Source organism: Dipodomys spectabilis, unplaced genomic scaffold (genome assembly GCF_019054845.1).
Source record: "Dipodomys spectabilis isolate Male_0828 unplaced genomic scaffold, ASM1905484v1 ptg000069l, whole genome shotgun sequence".
Taxonomy (NCBI): Eukaryota; Metazoa; Chordata; class Mammalia; order Rodentia; family Heteromyidae; genus Dipodomys; species Dipodomys spectabilis.
In genome coordinates this window covers 1087233-1108733 of record NW_024870746.1, presented here as the reverse complement: position 1 = coordinate 1108733, position 21501 = coordinate 1087233, and the positions used below count along the sequence as shown (strand labels likewise).

At 44.6% G+C, this 21501-nt stretch overlaps 2 protein-coding genes across 5 annotated transcripts; one reads left to right on the top strand and one right to left on the bottom strand.

The window, feature by feature from the left end:
* Window positions 1–1909: 1909 nt before the first annotated feature.
* On the top strand, window positions 1910–5304 carry Tomm40l (translocase of outer mitochondrial membrane 40 like). Of its 4 annotated transcripts, none has more exons than XM_042682055.1 (10): window positions 1910–1986; window positions 2305–2454; window positions 2735–2802; window positions 3098–3190; window positions 3505–3606; window positions 3742–3847; window positions 4040–4162; window positions 4275–4351; window positions 4597–4699; window positions 4834–5304. In XM_042682055.1, the coding sequence occupies exons 2-10, from the start codon at window positions 2340–2342 to the stop codon at window positions 4971–4973; spliced, it is 927 nt and encodes a 308-aa protein (XP_042537989.1). In that variant the 5' UTR covers window positions 1910–1986; window positions 2305–2339; the 3' UTR covers window positions 4974–5304. The 4 variants fall into 4 exon arrangements, with proteins under 4 accessions (XP_042537989.1, XP_042537987.1, XP_042537988.1 ...); XM_042682053.1 differs by lacking the exon at window positions 1910–1986 and adding an exon at window positions 2023–2069 and having other exon boundaries at window positions 2204–2454; XM_042682054.1 differs by lacking the exon at window positions 1910–1986 and adding an exon at window positions 2099–2119 and having other exon boundaries at window positions 2204–2454.
* Window positions 5305–5391: 87 nt separating this feature from the next.
* Window positions 5392–11472, bottom strand: Nr1i3 (nuclear receptor subfamily 1 group I member 3). Its single transcript, XM_042682050.1, has 9 exons — window positions 11301–11472; window positions 10999–11138; window positions 10408–10538; window positions 8201–8388; window positions 7843–7985; window positions 7467–7612; window positions 7255–7371; window positions 6957–7062; window positions 5392–5830 (listed from the first exon to the last, which is right to left on the bottom strand). The coding sequence occupies exons 2-9, from the start codon at window positions 11103–11105 to the stop codon at window positions 5701–5703; spliced, it is 1068 nt and encodes a 355-aa protein (XP_042537984.1). The 5' UTR covers window positions 11106–11138; window positions 11301–11472; the 3' UTR covers window positions 5392–5700.
* Window positions 11473–21501: the final 10029 nt, after the last annotated feature.

Here is a 21501-nt window from a genome sequence, read left to right as displayed (position 1 = left end):
TAAGGGTCACTCCATTGCATGGCCCCTGTCTCTGCAGGTAGAAAGCATTTGTGGGTTGGAATTGTATTTCTAAGATTTTGTCGGCTCTGCCTGGAGCCTCAGAGAAGGAAGCATTTACACCAGAGGGCAGCTGTTTCAGCAACTATCTGCCTATAACCAGCTTTTCTACTTACAAGGGTTCCTAGTCTTCAAGAAGGTAAACATAGAAGATGGGGGTTCATGCCTGTAATCCTAGCTACTCAGGAGGCTGAGATCTGAGGATCACAGTTCGAAGCCAGCCTGGTTAGGAAAGTCCATGAGACTTTTATCTCCAATTAACTACCAAATTACCAAAAAGCTGGAAGTGGAGCCATTGCTCAAGTGGTAGAGTGTTAGCTTTGAAGAAAGAAGCTCAACGTCAGTGCCCAGGCCCTGAGTTCAAGCCTCAGGACCTGTTAGTGCATACAAGTGTGCACATGAGCGCGCAGGCACACACAAGCACACACACACACACACATACACACACACACACACAGAGCAAACTCAGTTGCAGAAACCCAGAGGAACATATGCAGTCTGTGACCTAGAGGAGAGCTGTACAATGGAAGGCTGTGAGAGTCCCCTAGCAGTTCTTTGTATAAGGAAAGGAGTAGGGCTGGGAAGTTGGCTCAGTGGTAGAGCGCTTGCCTTGCATGCCTGAGGCCCTGGGTTCGATTCCTCAACACCACATAAGCAAAAAGAAAAAAGCCGGAAGTGGCGCTGTGGCTCAAGTGGTAGAGCACTAGCCTTGAGCTGAAGAGCTGAGGGACAGCGCCCAGGCCCAGAGTTCAGGCCCCATGACTGGACCCAAAAAAAATAAAATAAAAAAAAAAAAAAAAAAAAAGGGAAGGAATAATATGAACAAGGTCTTCACAGTCATTCCTATATTCACCCTTCACAAAATCCAAGTCTCCAGAGTGTAGTTTTGAAACTAGGCATTTAGATCCCAGGCCCAAAGTCCAGGAGCTCCAAAGTAGGTCTGGATACTTTGCCTCTATATGCCAAATAATGAGACATGATGAAGGCAGAGAAAAGAGATTTATTATCTGGCTGCTATGGGAAGACAATACTTCAGTACATCTTCAGAGGTAGAGATATTGGCTTCCGGTTAAATAGGGAGAATTGTGGATGAGTGAGAAAGGTATACATAGTTAAAACAATCCCAGGCCTCAGATATGGCCTGTTTGATTATGAGATTAGTCTTTGTCCTTGGATAAGTTCCAGAGAAGCTCTTTATTACTGGAACAGAATTGGAACAAGGTGGTCTCCTGAATTTTTGGCTGTTCCCTTTAAGACGATAAGAAGAAAAGAAGATGTTGCTTGTTGGAGGGGTAGGAGTTTACTTTTCACACAAGATGGTTATTAATGAATCTAATCTTTCTTGGAGGCCATGATTGCAAAGTTGACTGCAGCAGAGAATATCTCAGATCAAAGAGCACAGAATCAAAGTTGGGGGAATTTAGTTTATGGGACTCAGAAAAAGCATCTTTTAAGTTGCCTCTCAGTTTCACTTTTTTGCTCAGTGGAAGGAGCTTCAGTGATTAAAGAGACAAGATGCTCCCTCTAGTGTCCTGTATACTTGCAAGTTTATCCCAGCCTTGGAGAGGAGGCTGGGCGGGCCATCTAAGCTAAACCTGAGACTCGTTTAAAAAAATCACCAATCAAATCTCAGTTTAAGCAGGGCGTTATTGAAACACAACGGCCATAAATCCTGCCAATCTTTTGCATGCTCCCCTCTCATTGGGCAGTAGGAGATCGAGTTGTCTTTTTTATTCATCGATTGGGCGGGGCCAAATCAAGGAGGGGTTGGGGCTTTGATAGCTTACTTTGCCCGGTCTCAAAATGGCGCTCGTGGCCACGCTGGGAATACTGAGTGAAGCCGCATCCTGCCATCACTTAAGATGGCTGCCCCCATCAAGATGACCGGGGTGTGCCGAAAGGAAAGGGGCAACAGGATGATCTGAGATGTTAAGTGTTACTGTTTCATTGCATGCTTGGCCTTGGGCCGTGGGAACGAATTGCTGAAGACTAGGAAGCTAGGTAGAGTGTAGGTCAGTGTAGGTTAGGATTAGATAGAGAAAGGACGGGGTGACAGGTGGAGGTGAGGGATCAAAGATGGGGCAGGAGTGTGACTGGGTTTCAGTATCCCCATCGGTGTTCTCTCCTCCAACTCTTTCTCTTCCAGGTCTAGCATGAGGACCATGTGGAAGTTTCTGAACCCGGGGAGCCTGATGCTGGGCGGTGGGGCTCGTGGAGGGTAGAGGGAGCAATAGAATATTTTCCCAGGCTAACGCCGGCCCCTCCCTGTCCTCTGGACTGAAATGGGGAACACACTGGGCCTGGCGCCCATGGGGACTTTCCCCCGCCGGAGCCCCCGCCGAGAGGAACCGCTGCCTAACCCTGGAAGCTTCGATGAGCTACATCGACTATGCAAAGGTGAGAACTTGGTATTTGGGTGGCTCAAGTTGAAGGGGCAGAGGAGGGGAGGATCTTGAATGCCGACGTTCAGTGGTGGGAGCAGGAAAGGGGATCTGACAGCTGGGGCATCCGGTGTCAGGGAGGGTCAGGTGTGCAAATAAAGTGGAATATTTTGATGCAGGACTTGAAAGGAGGTCAATTCCTCCAGTGCTTCATAGGGATTTGAAAGGAGAGACTACCCTTTTGGGCATGGATTGCTTGTCTGTGCTTATTCCTTCCCTCCTCCTACCCCCTTCAGATGTGTTCCCAGCACAAATGGAGGGAGTGAAGCTCGTTGTCAACAAGGTTCTGAGCAGCCATTTCCAGGTGCTCCACTTCTCTGGCCCTTTCTTACTACTCTTCGCTGCCTTTCCCAAATCCTTTTCTTTCCTTTGTATTCCAGCCTTTGCCAGGTTATTTGGAAAAAACGAGGGAGGATGGGGGTATTTCCTTATCTTCCTTGCCTGTGGGACTTGTTCCTTTAAATCTGGCGTCCCTCTGCATATGTTGGAATATTTGGAAATCCTAAGAGATCCCCTATATGAGGAGAAAATGAAGGGTGGGATGAGGAACTGAAACGAAACAGCAATGCCATCTCCTCCAATAAGTCCTCTTTCCTCAGGTGGCTCACACTGTGCACATGAGTGCCCTGTCCTTGCCAGGCTATCATCTCCATGCAGCGTATGCAGGAGACTGGCAGCTTAGCCCCACAGAGGTGAGAGCTCCACCATACCTCGATCAACTCCTTAAAATCCCACCTGGGTCTTGAGGAGGAAATATGTGTGTGTGTGTGTGTGTGTGTGTGTGTGTGTGTGTGTGTTTTATGAGAAAGAATGGGCAGTAATGGGATTCTCTGTATAACTTCTGAGAGGGAATGGGGTAGAGAAACATTTTTGTGTAAAGATGTCAGAGTTTGTCTTCGTGCTTCCACTAGGGGACGCTGAACAATGTTAATGAAATCCAATAATAATTGGGTTTAGGCTGATGGATGGATGCTTCCCAGCTCAACCTGTCTATGCTCTTCAACAGGTGTTTCCCACTGTGGTAGGAGATATGGACAGCAGTGGCAGTCTCAATGCCCAGGTCCTGCTTCTGTTGGCAGAACGGCTTCGAGCTAAAGCTGTCTTCCAGGTGATCCATAGTTTCTGTCTCTATCCACTGAGGCAGGTCAGGCTATCCTGAACTGGGTACCCAGGAGAAGGAGTAAAGACAATAGTGATCATAAAAAGAAGGAAGGAGCTTTTATTTCTTGCTCTCCCCACCCAGACACAGCAGGCCAAATTCCTGACATGGCAATTTGATGGCGAGTATCGAGGAGATGACTACACAGCTACTCTGACCCTAGGAAATCCTGACCTGATTGGAGAATCAGGTGAGGAGCTGAGATAGTTCTTTTGATCTTAGGTGTCCATTTCCTAACTTTGGCCATACAGCCTAATCTGTATAGTTTGGAGACTAGAAAAGGGGCTGCTTGGGCAGGCTGGGCTGGGGATTGTAGGAGGTGAAGGAGCAGGTTTGATTCTTGTTTCTATGGCTAATTCCATGTCTCCTCACTCCCTCGCAGTGATCATGGTCGCTCACTTCCTACAGAGTCTCACTCATCGGCTGGTGCTGGGAGGAGAGCTAGTTTATCACCGCAGGCCAGGCGAAGAGGGAGCCATCTTGACTCTGGCTGGAAAGTATTCAGGTATGGGGCAAAGTGGAATAGTGATGAGGACAACCAATTCTGGAATTTTCTGGAACTCCTGACCAGTGTCCTATTATGGTAATGCTCCTTTCTCCTATATTTCCCCCCCTAGCTGTACATTGGGTAGCTACATTGAATGTGGGATCTGGTGGGGCCCATGCAAGTTATTACCACAGGGCAAATGAACAGGTAAGATTGTTGATGTCATCCCCTTCCTTAGTAAATCAGTCATAACTTTTTTTTCCCCCAGTTCTGGGGCTTGAACTCTGATAATCTTTTATCTTGTCAAGCTTCTTCAGTCTCTGCTGCTCTGATATTCTTCCTCCTCAAAGTATACATTTCCATTCATGCTTTCATTCTGATGATCACATGTCAAGATCCCTTTATTTTTCACTGAGATGGGTTTTCCTATTACCCTTGTCTATGTTTCTTAGGTTCAAGTTGGAGTGGAGTTTGAAGCAAACACAAGACTACAGGACACAACCTTCTCCTTTGGTTACCACCTGACTTTGCCCCAGGCCAACATGGTGTTTAGAGGTGAGGGTTATTTTGATCACATTTGGAAGTGGTGAGGGATTTGGGATTGAGGGAGGAAAGCTCTACCTTATTTCCACTAACTCCCTACTCTAAGCCTTGTTAAGTAATCTAGTTAATATTCTCTCCCTTGACAGGCTTGGTGGATAGTAATTGGTGTGTAGGTGCTGTGCTGGAGAAGAAGATGCCCCCCCTTCCTGTCACCCTAGCACTTGGAGCTTTCCTCAATCACTGGCGCAACAGATTCCATTGTGGCTTCAGCATCACTGTGGGCTGAAGTTGTCCCAGAACCAGCCCCCACAGCAGCTGGAACCTCTGAGTCAGGTGCCTGAGGGCCAGAGACTAGGCCCCTCTCCAAAGCCCACCTTGCTGGGTGACTTCTAGGTCCCAGAAGCAGAGTGGGGGACAGGATCATGTCCTCCTCAGAACTGGAGCTGCCAGAAGGTCAGCTGATGAGGCTGTGGTTTGAAGCTCCCACTTCCGCCACCAGCTGCACTATCATCTTCCATATGCTCTTATGGTTCTGGACTAAAGGAGGAGTAAGGTGTATGTCTGGATAAATTTGCCCCCTTCCATATTTTCCATTGGATTAAAGCTCCTAACCTTTCCGCTACAGAGCAGAAAAGTCTACATGGGATTAGCTCCCCATCCTGCTCTCCCATCTCAACAGTCTGCTAAAACTGAAGAAGTAGGGTTGAAGGGCTAAATATTTGGCACTATCAAACGGGGCCCACCCGTTCCCAGAAGAAGTTTTACCTCTTAAACCCTGAGGCTTCCTTCTTCACTGTCTTCTGTGCTTCCTCATTTTTGTTCCTATGATCCTCCTCCCTCTTGCCTCCCCTCAATTTCTCCCCATGACTGCATGAAGAGGCAGTTATTACTGTAGTCTTTGCATTGCAAGCACTGAGCTCTTTTTGTACTGGTTCCAATATATGGTCCCATCCGTTTCAGCTTTCCAGTCCAGTGTGTCCCAGGTGGGTTGGGGAAGGAAGCAAGCATGGGTGTCAGCTACAGATCTCCTGGAGAAGTGGCATCATAGCAGACAGTCCCTGGATGCGCTGGATTTGGTACCAGTAAGCATTGTTAAGGCTCCGTAGCTCTGCTAACAGGCCCATCAGCTTTGCATACAGAAACCTATGGAGGAAACAGTGAGATCCTCATGGAAAAGGAAGAAAAAGAAGGCAGCTGGGAATCTAGTCCCAAGGTTCTAATTCCCTGTATTGTCCCTCAATGAAGCTAAGTCTGAACATTAGAAAAAAAATCATAGCCTGACAAGAGAAATTTACTGAAAATTCTAAAGAACCCCAAGGGGGCCTCTGATACTGCTTTCTCTGTTTTTCCTGCACCTCAAGTTCAGAAGGCCAAGTATGAAGAAAGCCCTAGATTTGCCAGATCTTCAACTGTATAGAATTTGAGGGTCTATCTAACCTTCTAGAACTTGTTTTAGAAGGTGTGTGTGTGTGTGTGTGTGTGTGTGTGTGTGTGTGTGTGTGTGTGTTCTGTGGTATAAAGTGCCCCCATTTTAGCAAACTCACTCATTGAGGAATGAGCAACACAAGTGACACATAGCTCACAGCATGGAGATCTTAGTCTACTGAAACAGGACCTGACTTTGGTCATAAAACTGTAAATGATGATAATTTCAAGGAAAATGACAACATACAAGGAACTGGTTCAGTGAAAAGGAGAGGAAGGGCCAAAGAAGAAGAGTGAACGAGACTCTTAAAAATCTGTGTTATGGGGCTGGGAAGGTGGCTCAGTGGTAGAGCGCTTGCCTTGCATGCCTGAGGCCCTGGGTTCGATTCCTCAGCACCACATAAGCAAAAAGAAAAAAGCCGGAAGTGGCGCTGTGGCTCAAGTGGTAGAGTGCTAGCCTTGAGCTGAAGAGCTGAGGGACAGCGCCCAGCCCAGAGTTCAGGCCCCACGACCGGACCCCCCAAAAAAAAAAAAATCTGTGTTATTCTGGAGAAGTTGGAGTGGGGAGGTGATGGATATCATCAATCTCAGGAATGCTATTAGACAGCTTGTTCTACTACTTTGCATCTCTACTGAATAAAAAGATCTGGAAAATGTGAGATGAAACGGTAGCAATAACAATTTGGATAATGGAATTGTGTGTGATGGGCATGGCCAGAGGGAAGGGACAAGAAACCTGGTTTCCTAAAGGAAAATAGAGTTTAAAAAAAATCATCCTAAGGTCAGCGTTTCCCTTATCTCTTCTTTTCCAGTAAAACCTTCAAGCCCCCAGCATTTTCCTTACCTATTTCCAGGCCTTAGCTGTTGTTTCTTGATGTAGCTCTCCAGAGTCAGTGCCATCTCCTCTTGCAGCTGATCGATCTCTTCTCTTTTAGTAACTCCAGGCCGATCTAGAAGATAAGATAGGAGCTGGGAAGGACAAGGTTGTGGTGGGAAGGGGGAGACCTGTATACAGTGTCCAGGGATGGTGTATAGATTTTTCTGTAGGTTTGAAGGCTAGACAGCTGGGGGGGGGGGGGCGGTGCTGAGAGGTTGGGGAAGAGGTGGTGGGACAGAGTTTCTGGGCTCTGGGAAATGCTCACCAGGAGAGAAGAGGGCCATGGCAGCCATGAGTACATACTCTGGCTCCTGGAGTTGCAGTCGTTTCAGTGTCCCATGGAAATGAAAGAGTAACTCCAAATATTCTTCCTGGAATCCCACTGTGAGAGGTATTTGACTTAGGACCTCCAGGCCACCCTAGCATGTCCCATATCGTAAGGATACTTGCCCTCTTCCTGTTATAGCCTTGTCTCACCATGGACTCCATCTTCCATTCTGTAGCGAAGAGGCCCACAGAGGAAGTTTTGTGTTTGGAGACAGAAAGTAGTATTGAGTGAGATTTGACATATTTCTAAAGCGGCTCCCTTGAGAAGGGAGATTTGGTCTTCCATGGGCAGGGATCTATTGAGAACAGGAAACAAAGACATTTTACTCAAACCTAAACTTCAGAGAGGGTAGGGAGCTTCTGGTCCTGGGTGATGCACTTAAACAAACCTTGGAATTCAAGACTTGGTGCTTAGAAAAGCTGAGAGGTGTGTTAATTTGATCAATGAGTTTTGGGGAGTGGTTTAGGGGTTGGTGTGTAATTTATGAAGCATTTACTCCCTGAAAGATGAGGTGAGGCCACTCACCGGAAAAGAGGTAGATCCTTGGTAAACTTGATGATTTGCTGCACCATGAAAGTGTTGATATCTGCAAAGTGTGCAAGCAGAGGGAGCACAGGGGCCAAGGAGGTCAGGGTCTGGCGGTGATCGATGAACAGGTAAGCTGGAGGCTGCAGAGATCAGAGCATGAGTGAGAGGCCCTGGCCCTAGACTTTCCCTATAAGCCTTGCCAGCCTTATCTTCAAAGGGTTCTTTGTTGAAGACCCTGACCAGGCTGGGGTTTTCTCTCTTGGTGCATATCATGAAGCCCTCTCCCTCAGGTCACCTCCTTAGGAACCATTTGCTCCTTTGGTTACTTTCCAGCCCAAATCCTGTAAGTGCTCACCCTGAACCGCACAAACTGGTCAAACATGGTGCTCATGTGGCGAGTGTGGGCTCCCAGGAGGATCTGGACTAGCTCTTTCTGTTCCTTACTCAGCTGTATAGGTGTACTCAGTTGTATAGGTGTTTGCTGTGCCCGCCGCTGCGCCTGCCTTGCTCGACGCAATGCCAGGGCTTCTGCTGACAGTATCACTGTGTCAAGCAAGATATATAACAAAACAATTGAAGTCAACACAGAGCATCTTTCTGATAGTCCTTGATATGGAGCTCCTTGCTGCAATGCATGAGGAAGGATTGGGGAGAGGAGAGTTTTTAAGGCTTCCTTGAACTTGGATGACTTAGAGGCTTCAGGTGGCAGGGGACTGCTGCACACTTCCAGTAACTTCCGTTATCTATAATTCACTACCTTAGAAAACAATGCACTGTGCTGGGAATGTGGCTTAGTGGTAGAGTGCTTGCCTAGCATGCATGAAGCCCTGGGTTCAATTCCTTAGTACCACATATATAGAAAAAGCCAGAAATGGCACTGTGGTTCAAGTGCTAGCCTTGAGCAAAAGAAGCTCAGGGACAGTGCGAAGGCCTTGAGTTCAAGCCTCAGGACTGGCCAAAAAGGAAAAAAGGAAAGAGAGAGAGAGAGAAAGAAAAAAAGAGAAAAAAGAAAGAATGCACTGTGGGAAAGAAGGAAAGTATGGAGAATAAAGTGGGAAAAGTGTAAGAAGAAGCTGGGTACAGTGGCACACCCTTGTACTAACATATGGAAGGCTAATATAGTAAGATCATGCGTTTGAAGGCAGTCTGGTCTACCCAGAATGAGTCAAGACCAGCCTGGGCTGGTCAGATCCTGCCTCATACAGAAAAAGCCAGAAGTAGCACTGTGGCTCAAGTGGTAGAGTGCCAGTCTTGAGCAAAAGAAGCTCGGGGACAGTGCTCAGGCACTGAGTTCAAGCCCAGGAGTGGAAAAAAAAAAAAAGAGGGTGAGAGAAAGGGAAACAAGGAAGGAGGGATAGGGGAATGTGTTTGGAGATGCATTTGGCTTCTGGGGGACATTATACTGAAGAAAATCTTCATACTTAAAATGCCATCTTGTTTGTATAACATAATTTCAAAGGGGCTGAGATTAGATTTCACTAGATAAAACTACCTTATAGTAGATAGGGTAAAGATTTTTCTCTTTCCTTTTTTTTTTTCACTCAAGGCTGGCACGCTACCAGGCACAGCTCCACTTCTGGCTTTTTGGTGGTTAATTGGATGTAAGTCTCACAGACTTTTCTGCCTTGGCTGCCTTCAAACCATGATCCTCAGATCTCAGCTTCCTAGGATTACAGGCATGAGTCACTGATTGCCAATGGGATTTGTATCTTTCAGAGATAGAAATAAGCTTAGATTCCAGGGGCAGTTCCTAGGCTGTAAAATAAGTGATATGGACTGATCATTGTCATATTTTAATACATACAAACAAGTTTTTTGACTCCTATCTCCAGGAAGTCTCTTGGCAAAAGTGGGAAGTGGTGCTGTGGCTCAAGTGGTAGAAGGCTAGCATTGAGCAAAAGAAGCTCAGGGAAAAGTGCCTAGCCCTAGAACTGGAGAGTGGGGGGGTGGGGTGGGGAAGAGAAGTATAGGAGAAAGGTATTTTAGGTACAGGTACTGGCAACTGTGAAAGTCTTAAGGAAGTGTGCTTGTGTTCAAAGATGGCAGTGAAGTTAGTATGTCTGGAATGGATTGAGCAAGGTTGAAGAGAAATAAAGTCTAAAAGGTGTGCAGAAGTTAGTCTATGAGATCATTTGCTTTAAGAGAGATAGGAGCTGTAGCAGATTTGAGTAGAAGAGTTGCATAATCTAACTGAGTGCCAGTGGTTCACACCTGTAATCCTAGCTACTAAAGAAGCTGAGATCTGAGGATCACAGTTCAATTCCAGCCCGGGCAGGAAAATCTGTGAGATTCTTCTTTTCACTTAACCATCGCAATCTAGAATTGGAGCTGTGGCACAAGTGGTAGAGTACCAATTTTGAGCAAAACAACAACAAAAACCTAAGGGATAGTACCTAGGCCTTGAGTTCAAGCCCCAGTGCTGGCATAAACATAAATAAAAAGAGAACAGTGACATAAGCTAAAGAGTTCCAAAAAAGTTTATTCTGCCTGCTTCGTGAAAGTGTGCTATGGGGAGCAGAGAAACAGTTAATAAATTCTTGGGATGGTAAGGGATCAACTCACTGTCTTTCCTCATCCCAGCATTTAGACACTTCTGCAACCTGCAGGCTGGGCAGTGGCGCCTCTGGGCCTTGTTAACCTCACAGTTTCCAGCAAAGGGGCAGGTGGGACCAGTGCTTTTGCTGACTGTTCGTCTGTGAAAAAGAGAGAGAGACATGATTAGGACCTGGGATGGCAGTGAGCAGATATGTGCGAATGCAGGACTGAGAGGATATGAGTTAAAAGACTTGGCAATCTGGTGACATGGGTTAATCTGAGCTGTGTCCAAAGATCCTCAGGATTGGGCATGATCCATCTTAAGAATTTTCTTGAGAACACAGGACACTCAAAAACCATAGTTAATAGAATACTAGTTTGCTTCTTTGCAGGTAGTGGATTGTGTCCATAGCTTCCTATTATGCTATTGGTTTATATATAGTGTTGTGGTTAGCAAGTAGTAGGGTGTTAGCCACAAGGTAGTTAGAATCAGTTTCAGGAGTAATGTAGCTGGACAAGCCTAGGTGTGTGCCAGGGTTTAAAGGATTTGTATGGGATGGGGATGGAGGGGGGGTGGATAGAGAGGAGAGGACTGTTTCTCTTGGAGAGAAGACTCACCTGAAAAAACCCTTGCAGCCTTCACAAGTCAAAGCATGGAAATGATATCCGGTGGCTCGGTCCCCACACACCACACAGTTCCTTGGTTCATCTTTGCTATTTACCATGGCATCAGGTGTTAGGATGATTGTCACAGACGCCTGGGTGTGAGAGAAAAAAGTCAGATCTAGGCCACGTTTTACCCTCTTCTCTCCCTTCTACAGAGTCTCTTCTCAAATCTGCCCTGCACCTATGCCCCAGCCTTGTCTATACTAGAGGCAAGAAAGGTGCTTTTCATCTCTGGTCCTAAACCAATTTCTTACCTGCTCCTCTTAGACAACATGCCAAGACAGGCCACAGAATCTGGTGTGGAATGATTTTCCCCAAGCTCCAACGTTGACTCTGCTTTTATTTTGATCTCAAGGCTGCTAGGAGTTATGGATTATGGCTCTGAGTACCTGAAATACAAAGGACGTGTGTTACATGTAGCCTCCAGGTGCTTTTAATGCCCTATGTAGGCAGGGCACAGACTCTGGACCTAGGGCAAAGAACTGGGTGGGAGGTTTTCCCAGAATGCCCAAGGTACTGGTTAGTGGCACAAGGGGAGGTACTCTGGTGGGTGGGGACCTCATGACTCAGTAGAAGCTGCTCCTAATCAGATTCATGGATGTTCTCCCTCCTGCTGAGCTTCAGGCTTAGATCTGCAGCCTCTTCCTCTTCTGTACACTGATCCCAGGTAAACTGGGAAAAGAGAGATGTGGAGAGACAGCACACTTTTTTTCACATGCAGCATGTCCAAAATAAGAGGAAGGTGTAATGATTGTGCCAGGCTACCCAAAAAGGAAGTGTGTGTGTGTGTGTGTGTGTGTGTGTGTGTGTGTGTGTGTGTGTGATGCCAGTACTCAGGGCCTGTGCAGTGTCCCTGAGATTTTTTGCTCACTACTACTTACGCTACAGTTTACTTCAGAGTTTTGGGTGGTTAATTAGAGATGAATCTCGAAGATTTTCCTGCCTGGTCTGGCTTCAAACTATGATCCTCATATCTCAGCCTCCTGAGTAATTAGGATTTTAGGTATGAGTCACTGGTGCCTGGCTTGTTCTGGTTATTTTTGAGATGGGTTCCCAATTTAATGACTAATTGGAGATGATGTCTCAAAAAACTTTTCTGACGAGGGTGGCTTCCATCTGTGATCTTCTAGACCCTGGTCTCCTAAGATTACATGTGTGAGCCACTGGCACTGCCTGAACTCTTAATTTGTTGTTGTTATTATTGTTGTTGTTGTTGTTTTGTGCCAGTCCTGGGGCTTGAACTCTGGGCCTGGGCACTGTCACTGACCTATGTTGACCATAAGCTAATATTCTGCCATTTGAGCCATAGCTCCATTTCTTTCTTTTTTCCTTCCTTCCTTTCTTTCTTTCTTTCTTTCTTTCTTTCTTTCTTTCTTTCTTTCTTTCTTTCTTTCTTTCTTTCTTTCTTTCTTTCTTTCTTTCTTTCTTTCTTCCTTCCTTCCTTTCTTTCTTTCTTTCTTTCTTTTTTTTTTGTCCATCATGGGGCTTGAACTCTGGGCCTGGGCATTGTCCCTTAGCTCTTCAGCTCAAGGCTAGCACTCTACCACTTGAGCCACAGAGCCACTTCCAGTTTTCTAGTGGTTTATTGGAGATAAGAGTCTCAGGGACTTTCCTTCCCCAGGCTGGCTTTGAATCTCAATCCTCAGATTTCAGCCTCCTGACTAGCTAGGATTACAGACATGAACCACCTGTACCCCACTGCCGTTTCTGTTTTTTGTTTGATTTTTATAATTAATTGGAGATGAGTCTCACAAACTTTCTTGCTCAGGCTGCCTTCTAACCTTGATCCTCAGATCAGCTTCTCCCCTGTGCATCCCCCCAACCAACCCCTCCCCCTGTCATGGGGCTTGAACTCTGGGCCTTGGTTCTGTCCCTCAGCTCTTCAGCTCAAGGCTAGCACTGTACCACTTGAGCCACAGTGTCACTTCCGGCTTTTTTGTTGTTGTTTATGTGGTGCTGAGGAATTGAACCCAGGGCCTCATGCATGTGAGGCAAGCACTCTACCACTGAGCCACCTTCCCAGCCCCAGATCTCAGCTTCTTGAGTAGCTAGGATTACAGATGTGAGCCACTGGCATCAGCTTAAATTAAATAATAATAATAATTACATTAGCTGTATAAGAGGAGTTTTCATTGTGACATTTCCATGCATAGTCACAATATAATCAACCCCCCTACATCATTCTCTCCCCTCTTCCTAATATAATTTCAAGAGGTTTCATTGTTGTACTTTCATACTTGCCAACAATCTATTCTTACCGTATCTATCTCCTTTTACCCTTTCCTTAAAAGGAAATAAACTCAGCTGGGTGCTGGTGGCTCATGCCTGTAAATACTAGCTACTCAGAAGGCTGAGGTCTGAAGATCATAGTTTGAAGCCAGCATGGAAAGAAAAGTCCACAAGACTCTTCAATTAACCACCAGAAAATCATAAGTGGAGCTGTGGTTCAAAGTGTAGAATGCTAGCCCGCCCTGAGCAAAAAAGCTCAGAGACAGTGTCCAGGCTCTAAGTTCAAGCCCCACGATTGATACCCCCCCAAAAAAAAGAGGAAATAAACTCTAAAATGTGTCATAAAGGATATATGTATACATATATTTGTGTGTGTATATATATGCATAGTACTAGCTAAGAGTATCTACCTGTGTTAACCTTTTTTTTTTTTTTTTGTCAGTTGTGGGGCTTGAACTCTGGGCCTGGGCATCATCCCTCAGCTCTTTAGCTCAAGGCTAGCACTCTACCACTTGAACCACAGCACCACTTCTGGTTTTCTGGTGGTTTATTGGAGATGAGTCTTATAGACTTTCCTGCCCAGACTGGCTTTGAACTGTGATCCTCAGATCTCAGCCTCCTGAGTAGCTAGGATTAAAGGCATGAGCCATCAGCACCTGGCTGTGTGTTAACCTTTTTAAGAAGGTAATAGCATTTTATGGATGAGAAAATGGAGACTTGGAGATGTAAAGTAACATGTACAAGGGCCCAACACAACTCATTTATTAGGTTACTTTATAAATGTCACACAGATATTTCAAATTCAATGTGTCTACAATGGAACACATATACATTGCCACAGATTAAGTTCTGTATGACCAAACTTGATAACTATCTCAGTCTGAGAAAGTGGAAATGGCGTGGGCACTGGAGTTATATAGACTTGGGTTTAAATTCTGAGTCTGGCTCTTGCTGGCTCTTACTCTTTTGCTCCTTTCCTAAGAGTTTGACATGACCAGGACCCAACTACAGGGGACCCTGGAAGTCAGATATTTTCATAATGGACTAACCCCTGGCTAATGAAGGGGTATTTCCTCTTCCTAGGTCAGCACTGAATGCTTAAAGGAGAGACTGGATGGAGAAAGTTGTTCTGGCCTAGGGCTTCCCTATCACTGAAGTATAAGGATTACACTGAGCTGTGTCCTTGAAGTCCTTGCAATTCTTTGAAGTAGGTGTGTGTGTTAGGGATAGACCCCTTGCTCTTCTGTGTACAGTAATGCTCCTCTGTTTAATTTAATTTAGGACCTCTTCTATTGAGGTGACTGGGAATGGAATCTGCTTCCAGATACCCCTGGCATCCATGACGAATAGGCTTTCAGGGTTAACTGATTTTTTTTTTCTGGTCCTGGGCACTGTCCCTGAGCTTTTCTGTTCAAGGCTAGTATTATACCACTTGAACCACAGCTCCACAGCTCCACTTCTGGATTTTTTGGTGGTTAAATAAAGGTAAGAGTCTCATAGACTTAACTGCCCAGGCTGGCTTTGAATTGCAGTCCTCAGATCTCAGCCTCCTGAGCAGCTAGGATTACAGGAATGAGGCATTGGTACCCAGCTTTTTTTTTTTTTGTCAGTCATGGGGCTTGAACTCTGGGCCTGGGTGCTGTCCTTGTGCTCTTCAGCTCAAGGCTAGCACTCTACCACTTGAGCCACAATGCCACTTACTGTTTTCTAGTGGCTAATTGGAGATAAGAATTTCACAGAGGTTCCTGCCCAGGCTGGCTTTGAACCACTATCCTCAGATCTCAGCCTCCTGAGTAGCTAGGATTACAAGTATGAGCAACCGGCACCCGGATTGGCACCCAGCTTTGACTAATAGTTGTACCTCTTCCAACACATCTATTTGAAGCTGGGTCTGAAAAACACCCATGTTGGTTGTGGTCTGGGATTTAAGCTCTCTGAATTTTAATTCTATTTACTAGAAATAAATGGTTAACAACCCTTCTTACCTAGGTTTATGTTACACATATTACATAAAGTAATTCTTTAACCATGTTTTGATCCTGGAAAGGATCATTCTCCTAGCTTTTTCTTTTCCTCCTTCTCCACTACCTTCTTCTCCCAGACACCAAGACACAATATGGTCACATAGCCTCTTTGTTCTTCCTCACTCCTTAAAAATGACCAGAAGTCATGACTTGTCATTGCTGTCTCTAGACCTCTAAACACCCACTACTTATTAGCTGAGTTCATTTTTCACTTATCACTGCAGTTAAGCTATTAAATTATTCTCCCTACTCTCAGCTCATCTCCCAACCCATCCTCCATGCGGTTGCTATTTCTAAAATGCAAATTTGATCATGTCTCTCCCCTGCTTAAAATTCTTCATTTGCTTGCCATCACCTTCAGGGAAAAAAAAAATCCAACCTCTTTAGCATGTTACACAAAGTCCTTTGTGAGTTGGCCGCTATTTATCAGTCTGCCCCCTTCTGTTATATCCCTACTTCTCTCCTCTGACCCAGTACATTGCATTTGGCTCTAGATGTGCTTAAACATTTAGTGTTCCCTGCACAGGCTGTGCTCACTCACTTCAGAACATTTGCCCTTGTTCTGTCTGGTACAAAAGTCCCCATCTCCCTTCCAGAGGAACCCTCCTCCCCTGGTGTCCTTGATCCTTTGGCCCTTGAGGTCCCAATGCAGTAGGTGTCACCTTTGGGAGTCCAAAGGCTAAAATATACCTATGCACACAAATGTATCACAGTGCTTGCCATACTGCAGAAAGGCATTTATCATATGGCAAACAATTGTCTACTTCTCTCTGACTCTGTTTCTCAAAGATGGGGTGCTAAAGTCAAGGACTGCATTTATTATTCTTTCTTGTTGAGGCAGGGCCTAGCCTCTAATTCATAGACCTGCCTCAGCATTGCAAATGCTAGAATTACAGGTATGAAACACCACACTTGGTTAATGGCTGTGTCTTTTATTTTTTGGATCCTTAGTTTCATTGTTTTTGGGTGGTACTGGGGCTTGAACTTAGGGCCTCATGAGCACTGTTAGGCAAGTTCTCTGCCACTTGAGCCATGCGTTCAGCCCTTCTTGTTTTAGTTATTGTAAAAAATTTATTGCTATTATTATTTTTATTACTTTGTTTATGTGGTACTGAGGAATCGAACCTAGGGCCTCATACATGCAAGGCAAGTGCTCTACCAGTGAGCCCCACTGAGCCACATTCTCAGCCCCAGCTTTAGTTATTTTTTCAGATAGGGTCTTGCATTTTTCTTGGGATGGGGCATCAATCTCTACCTTCCTACCTATACATCCTGTGTAACTGAGATAACAAATATGAAACCACTATGCTTAACTTGCTTGTTGAGATCGGGGTCTTGCTAACTTTTTTTTTTGGAGGGGTTCCTGAGATCCTGAACTGCAATCTTCCTGATAACTGCTCTTGAGTAGTTGGGATTATAAGTATGTGCTACCATGCCCAGCCCTGAATCTTTAAAGTTTTAAATACTTCTGGCACATATGATAAATATTTATGACTGAATAAATGGGCCAGAATATAAATTAAGATCTTATTCCAAACTCACTTTCCCTCTCTGTGTAATCAAGGTTATTATTTGTGACATAGGTATTGAATACAGCCATTCATTTGTTCAAGAAATATTTAATAGATATTTCATATGAAGTCATCTGATACATTCTTATTTTCCTTTTAGCTGCTGTCTCATGACTGTCCTTTGCTGTCTCGACTCTGGCAGGATTCTGAATAGTCTTCAGTCTGCTTTATGACTCCATTCTGATTTCTAAACTGTTGCTACATGCTGTTCTTTCCATCCATGTTTGCATTTGATATTGACCAACCTAACTCACTTGTTCATTGAGCCAGATTTCCAGCCTGGGCCTGCTCTAGCCTGTTTAGCCTCCCAGTGTTGGCACGAGTGCTTCATTGAACAGGAAGAGGTCCTTTCATTTGAACCTTGTTATATGCTTTTAATCTTTCTTTAAATTCACCAGTGAGTTCCCATGGTCTGTTGAAGTCAATTGGCTTTCTATTATGCTTCTCCCAATTAATCTCCCTATTGCTTTTGAATCCCTGACAACCACATTCTCTCTTTTGACATATTTTCTCTCTAACCTCTATGTTAGCAAAATGCTTTACACACAAATACTCATTCTGTGTTCTTTGCCTCTCTCTCTCTCTCTTACACACACACACACACACACACACACACACACACTGTTTTTTTCTCTCTCTCCCTCCCTCCATCCATCCATCTCTGTTTTCCCTCTGGTGTTGGGGGACCGAACCCAGGGTGAAGACCTTTGCATAGATCAGGTAAGCAACTAGCTACTTAGCTACACCCCCAACCCTTTCCCTTTCCATCTATATTGTAATAACTTTCTTTTCTTTCTCCTCCAATGAATTCTCCTTTTTTCTTAAGCCTGTGAATAGGAACAGCTATGTTTCTCCCCTGACCCAAGGCTCATTCTTAACCTTGTTACTCTCCTTCCCCTCTGTTCTTCTCTAATTGTTCTCTATTTACAAGGCTCTAGTAGAAAGTAAAAAACATTGTAGTTTTTAGAGTACATTTATAGTTTATGTAAATGTACATTATATATATACATACATATATATATATATATATATATTTTTTTTTTTTTGTCAATCATGGGGCTTGAACTCTGGGCCTGGGTGCTGTCCCTGCACTCTTCGGCTCAAGGTGAGCCTTGAGCCACAGTTCCACTTCTGGTTTTCCAGTGGTTTATTGGAGATAAAGAGTCTCAAAGACTTTCCTGCCTGGTTTGGCTTTGAACCGCGATCCTCAGATCTCAGCCTCCTGAGTAGCTAGGATTACAAGCGTGAGCCACCGGTGCCTGGCTTCTCATGCTCTTGTTGTTGTTGTTGTTTGGTTTTTTAATGTCCTCATACTCTTGCTGGATTTTTTGGATCATATCTGGCATTCTCCATATGAGCCATGCCTCCAGTCCAACTTTTTTGCTAGTTAATTGGAGGCAGAGTCTCAAGGATTATCTGTCCTAGTTGGCTTTGAACTCTGATCTCAGATCTGACTCAATAGCAAGGATTACAGATATGAGCCACTGGTGCTTGGCATCACTTTTGATGCCTCTTTGGCTATGCTGGGGTTTGAATTGAGGGCCCTGTGTGTGCGTGGCAGGTGATCTACCATTTGAACCACCCTTCCTCCCAATCCTGATGCCTCCTTACATTAAATTACATTCAACTCTTTTTTCTGGACTCTTCTCACACTTTCCAAGACTTCTATCACAATACCTATAGCAAAACTGTACCTTCATGTTCACCTGCTATCTCTCCCCTACTGAGAACTCTGCCTCCCAAGTGCTGGGATTATTAGTAAACACTACCATGTTCATCCTAGAACTTATTTATTTATTTGCTTGTTTTCTTCCTTTCTTTCTCTTACCTCCCGCCTTCTCCTTTCCACTGCTGGGAAGGAATCCAGAGATTTGGGCATACTAGGTAAGTGCTCTTACCACTGAGTTATACATCTCTAGTCCTTGTCATATTTCTTGATATTGTCCCTTTTTCTTCTGCTACTGTCACTACACTTAACCAGGCTCTTATACTTTGATGAGCTGCAGTATCCCCATCTTGGCCTCTCTGCTCTTAGTCTTTCTTTTGTCAAATCAGTCCTGTGTCCCATGCACGAATAATCTAGAAATGCTGTATGTATGAAGGCTTAAATTCTTTGTTCTGATATCCAGGAGCCTTCCATATCTCCTGGAACTTCTCCTGAATCTTCTTTTTACATGTTTCTTTTATCAGCATACATCTGAGAGATCCATCTTCTCTTCTTTCCTCTCTCTTCCTTCATTTGTCTACATTCTACCTCTCCTTTAAGGCTCAACCTAAATCTTAGCTTTCTCAGAAAGCTTTTGCCTGTTTTGGTCCTAGATGATGTCTTTCTTTTTTGGCTTATTACTATTTATTATTATATAATTTTTATTGTAATATATTTGAACTTTTTTTTGTCAGTGTGGGCCTGAACTCTGGGCCTGGGCACTGTCCCTCAGCTCCTCAGCTCAAGGCTAGTGCTCTACCACTTGAGCCACAGCGCCACTTCCGGCTTTTTCTGCTTATGTGATGCTGAGGAATGGAACCCAGGGCCTCATGCATGCAAGGCAAGCATTCTATCACTGAGCCACCTTCACTGCCCTGTATTTGAACATTTCATTATCAATGGTAGGAATTGGCAACTTATGGTCTCTGAGCCAAATCTGACTTACTTCCTGTGAATAAGAATGATTTTACATTAAAACTTAAAATAAGAAAATTTTGTAACACATGAAAATTATATGAAATTCAAACTTCAGCATCCACAAATAAAGCTTTATTAAAGCATAACTATACTTCTTTGTTTACATATTGTTTATTGCTGATTTTTCCTTCCTTCCTACCTTCCTTCCTTCTTTCCTTCCTTCCTTCCCTCCCTCCCTCCTTCCCTCTCTCCCCCTCTCTCTCTTTCTTTCTTTCTTCCTTTCTTCCTTCTTTCCCTTCCTTCCTTCCTTCCTTCCTTCCTTCCTTCCTTCCTTCCTTCCTTCCTTCCTTCCTTCCTTCCTTCCTTCTTTCTTTCTTTCTTTCTTTCTTTCTTTCATTCTTTCTTTCTTTCCTTCTTTCTTTCTTGTTGGTTATGGGGCCTGAATTCAGGGCCTGGGCACTAGCCTTGAGCAAACAAAATCTCCACTTCTGGTTTTCTGATGGTTAATTGGAGATAAGAGCCTCATGGGGGCTGGGAAGGTGGCTCAGTGGTAGAGCGCTTGCCTTGCATGCTCAAGGCCCTGGGTTCGATTCTTCAGCACCAAGTAAAAAGAAAAAAGCCGGAAGTGGCACTGTGGCTCAAGTGGTAGAGCGCGCCTTGAGCTGAAGAGCTGAGGGACAGCACCCAGGCCCAGAGTTCAGGCCCCACGACCGGACCCCCCCCCCCCAAAAAAAAAAAAAAAAAAGAGCCTCACGGACTTTCCTGCCTGGACTGGTTTCAACTGTTATCCAGCTTCCTCAGTAGATAGGATTATAGGTGTGATCCACCAGCACCTGGCTTTATGGTTGTTTGCAAGTTATACCCAGAAACCGGTCGTGGGGCCTGAACTCTGGGCCTGGGCGCTGTTCCTCAGCTCTTCAGCTCAAGGCTAGCACTCTACCACTTGCGCCACAGCGGCCACTTCTGGCTTTTTTCTTTTTGCTTATGTGGTGCTGAGGAATCGAACCCAGGGCCTCATGCATGCAAGGCAAGCGCCCTACCACTGAGCCACCTTCCCAGCTATATCCAGAAATATTGAGTGCACATAGTTCACAAAGTTTCTAATTTGATTATTATGGTCTGATATCTTCAATTATCTTTGCTATCTTTTTGTAACTACTTAAGAACTTTGGGGAGCTTGATTTTCCTAAAGTCAATCTTTTAAGTGCAAATTAGCTGTTCATTAGAAAGGTGGAAGAAGCCAGAGTAGGTCTAGGGGTAGAGAAGTAGGAGCTCGCTTGGTTGGAAATTGAGAAACTCAGGCAGCTAGATTGCCATGGAAAGGGAGTCAAAGGATCTCAGGCAGATGAGGGACAAGAAGTGTTCTTTTTTCCATCTTCTCTGTTTCTGACCCACAGAGGAAATGTGAATGCACAGAGCATTTAGCTAGGGAAAAGTTAGCTATTTCAGTATTTCATGTTTCTGGTTGTTGAGAAGAGATGGGTAATTCTGATCTCTGAGAGCTATTATATGACAAAGACAAGTTCAGCTATTAATGACTATTTATAATAAGCCAACTGTAACTGCTGTAACTGCTAAAGCTGAAAGTATTCACCTTTGGGTGACTGAAGCTGTAGAAACAGTTTTATAATGCCCAGATATACTAAAGACAAGAGAATTTAAAGGAATTCCTTAAAAATAAATGAAACCCTCTGTACATCACTTTTATAATAACAATAAATAATAATTTTTTTTTATCAGTCATGGGGCTTGAGACTCTTATCTCCAATAAACCACCAGAAAACTGGAAGTGGTACTGTGACTCAAGTGGTAGAGCACTAGCCTTGAGCTGAAGAGTACAGGGACAGTGCCAGGCCCAGAGTTCAAGCCCATCTACTGACAAAATAAATAAATTAATTAAATAAAAGAAAAGAAAGAAAAAGAAAACAGGGGCTGGGAAGGTGGCTCAGTGGTAGACCACTTGCTTTGCATGCATGAGGCCCTGGGTTCGATTCCTCAGCACCACATA

What these genes read in the sequence shown, in the direction of transcription:
- Tomm40l (XM_042682055.1), top strand. Translation starts at nt 2,340, where the DNA reads ATGGGGAACACACTGGGCCTGGCGCCCATGGGGACTTTCCCCCGCCGG. An exon ending in TTCTGAGCAGCCATTTCCAG is followed by an intron (nt 2,803 to 3,097) that starts GTGCTCCACTTC and finishes CTCTTTCCTCAG; the next exon opens with GTGGCTCACACTGTGCACAT. An exon ending in GAGCTAAAGCTGTCTTCCAG is followed by an intron (nt 3,607 to 3,741) that starts GTGATCCATAGT and finishes CTCCCCACCCAG; the next exon opens with ACACAGCAGGCCAAATTCCT.
- Nr1i3 (XM_042682050.1), bottom strand. Translation starts at nt 11,105, where the DNA reads ATGGTAAATAGCAAAGATGAACCAAGGAACTGTGTGGTGTGTGGGGAC. An exon ending in ACCAGTTTGTGCGGTTCAGG is followed by an intron (nt 7,986 to 8,200) that starts GTGAGCACTTAC and finishes TGATCTCTGCAG; the next exon opens with CCTCCAGCTTACCTGTTCAT. An exon ending in AAGGATCTACCTCTTTTCCG is followed by an intron (nt 7,613 to 7,842) that starts GTGAGTGGCCTC and finishes TGTTCTCAATAG; the next exon opens with ATCCCTGCCCATGGAAGACC.